Raw genomic sequence first — 1,703 nt, 5'->3', positions numbered from 1 at the left:
GAGGAGGAGGAGGAGGAGGAAAGTAAACCATTGATCCGCTGCCTTCGGTTCCCGACCGGGAACCGAACCAACACCTCCTGGTTCACAGGTCGATGCTCGACCACTGAGCCATGCCAACTGGGCCAGTCATTCTACCTTGCAGATCCCATCAGGATGCACAAGCAGGAAACATCCTCTGGGGCAGCGGTTGCCAACCAGTGGTCCGTGAGGTCCGAAAGGTTGGCGACCGCTGCTCTGGGGTGTTGACAGCCTGGTGACTTCTTCTCTGGGCATTCCCCACCCCCAGGGCTAGGACCATGGGAATGACACCTATAGCCATCTTGTGTCCTAGGCCTCAGCCCCACCTCCGGCCACCACTGATTGTTCTAGGAGTGGACATCTGACCCGAGCGGTCCCAATCAGATTCTCTCTCTCCTGGGAATTTGGGTTTAGAATTGATTCACAACAGTCTCTCTGTTCAAGAACTGGAGGCAGCCTGGCCAGTGTGGTTCAGTGGTTGAGTGTCAACCTATGAACCAGAGGATCACAGTTCGATTCCCAGTCAGTACACATGCCCAGGTTGTGGGCTCAGTCCCCAGTGGGGGGCATATAGGAGACAGCTGATCAATGATTATTTCTCATCATTGATGTTTCTGTCTCTCCCTCTCCCTTCCTCTCTGAAATCAATAAAAATATATATATATTTTTTTTAAAAAAAAAAAAAAGAAAGAGTTGGAGGCAGCCATCTCCCACCAGCCATGGCCGAGATTCAGAGAGAACACCCATGTATAGAAAGGAACAAGACCCAGAAATGGTTTCTCATTTGGGTCCTTCCCTAAGACATGGATGCCCTGCTCCCCTTGGAGTCCCTGAGACACACTGGATTCTGAGAATCATTTCCCCCTGCCCACTGTGGCTATCCCAAGTGGTCCTCAGATTGGGTTCAGAAGTAGGGCCCTGGCCCAAGGTCCCATGAGAGGGCAAGCCTCGTGAAACTTTCTTACTAGTTCACTTAGGACAAAGCCCCAACCATCACTCACTGTTGAGTCAAGATCTTCTGCTGGGAGCTGAAGTTAAAGGACTTCCGACTTTCCACCATCTTCCGGAACTGCTGCCTCAGCCTCCGAAGTTCCAACTCAGCCAGCTGCTCTTTTTCCTTCTCTGTAGGTTCCGGGGGATTTTCGGAGTCTTTTCTCCGGATCTTCTTTGGCTGGGCGAGGCAAAGAGGGCATGAGCAACAGGTTAGGTAACCAGAGACGCCCACATTTCAGCGCCAGGGCAGAGGACAGGGTGCCTGGGGCAAGGCTGGAGGTGGAAGATCATCCTTGGGTGATGTCAGCCGCTTTTCTGTTACATGGGAAACACCTCCAGCCCCAGGGTGCCAGAATGGAGGGAAGCTAGGCCCCATTGCTGCATACTGAAGAGGCGACCTTGCTGGATGACCTTGGGTGAGTCACGTCACATCTCTGAGCCTCTCGTCTCTCATCTACAAAAGGGCACCCATACATGTGTTGTCGAGATTCAAGGAGTTGAGGTGTGTAAACTGGACGGCACGGCACCTAACCCACAGCAAGCCCTGTCTACACGAGAGCTATTCCCACCTACCATCGGCATCTTGAAGGAATCGTGCTTTCCCTCTGCTCAGCCAGCGATTGCTCCCTCCTCTCTCTGCAGTGCCCTGTCCACAGAGGCAAAAGGGAGAGAACTTGTGAGCCACCCCTGTT

General features: G+C 52.9%; 1 protein-coding gene across 1 annotated transcript in view; it reads right to left on the bottom strand.

The window, feature by feature from the left end:
- CCDC63 (coiled-coil domain containing 63) overlaps positions 1-1,180 on the bottom strand; it is a 44,252-nt gene extending 43,072 nt beyond the window's left edge. Inside the window, exon 1 of the mRNA XM_006768996.2 lies at positions 1,020-1,180. Within this exon, the coding sequence (XP_006769059.1) occupies positions 1,020-1,078 (59 nt within the window). The 5' untranslated portion in view covers positions 1,079-1,180. The remainder of the gene's footprint in view (positions 1-1,019) is intronic.
- Between the last annotated feature and the right edge of the window lie 523 nt (positions 1,181-1,703).

The sequence above is a fragment of the Myotis davidii genome, unplaced genomic scaffold (genome assembly GCF_000327345.1).
Source record: "Myotis davidii unplaced genomic scaffold, ASM32734v1 scaffold223, whole genome shotgun sequence".
Taxonomy (NCBI): Eukaryota; Metazoa; Chordata; class Mammalia; order Chiroptera; family Vespertilionidae; genus Myotis; species Myotis davidii.
This window is presented reverse-complemented; position numbering and strand designations above follow the sequence as displayed.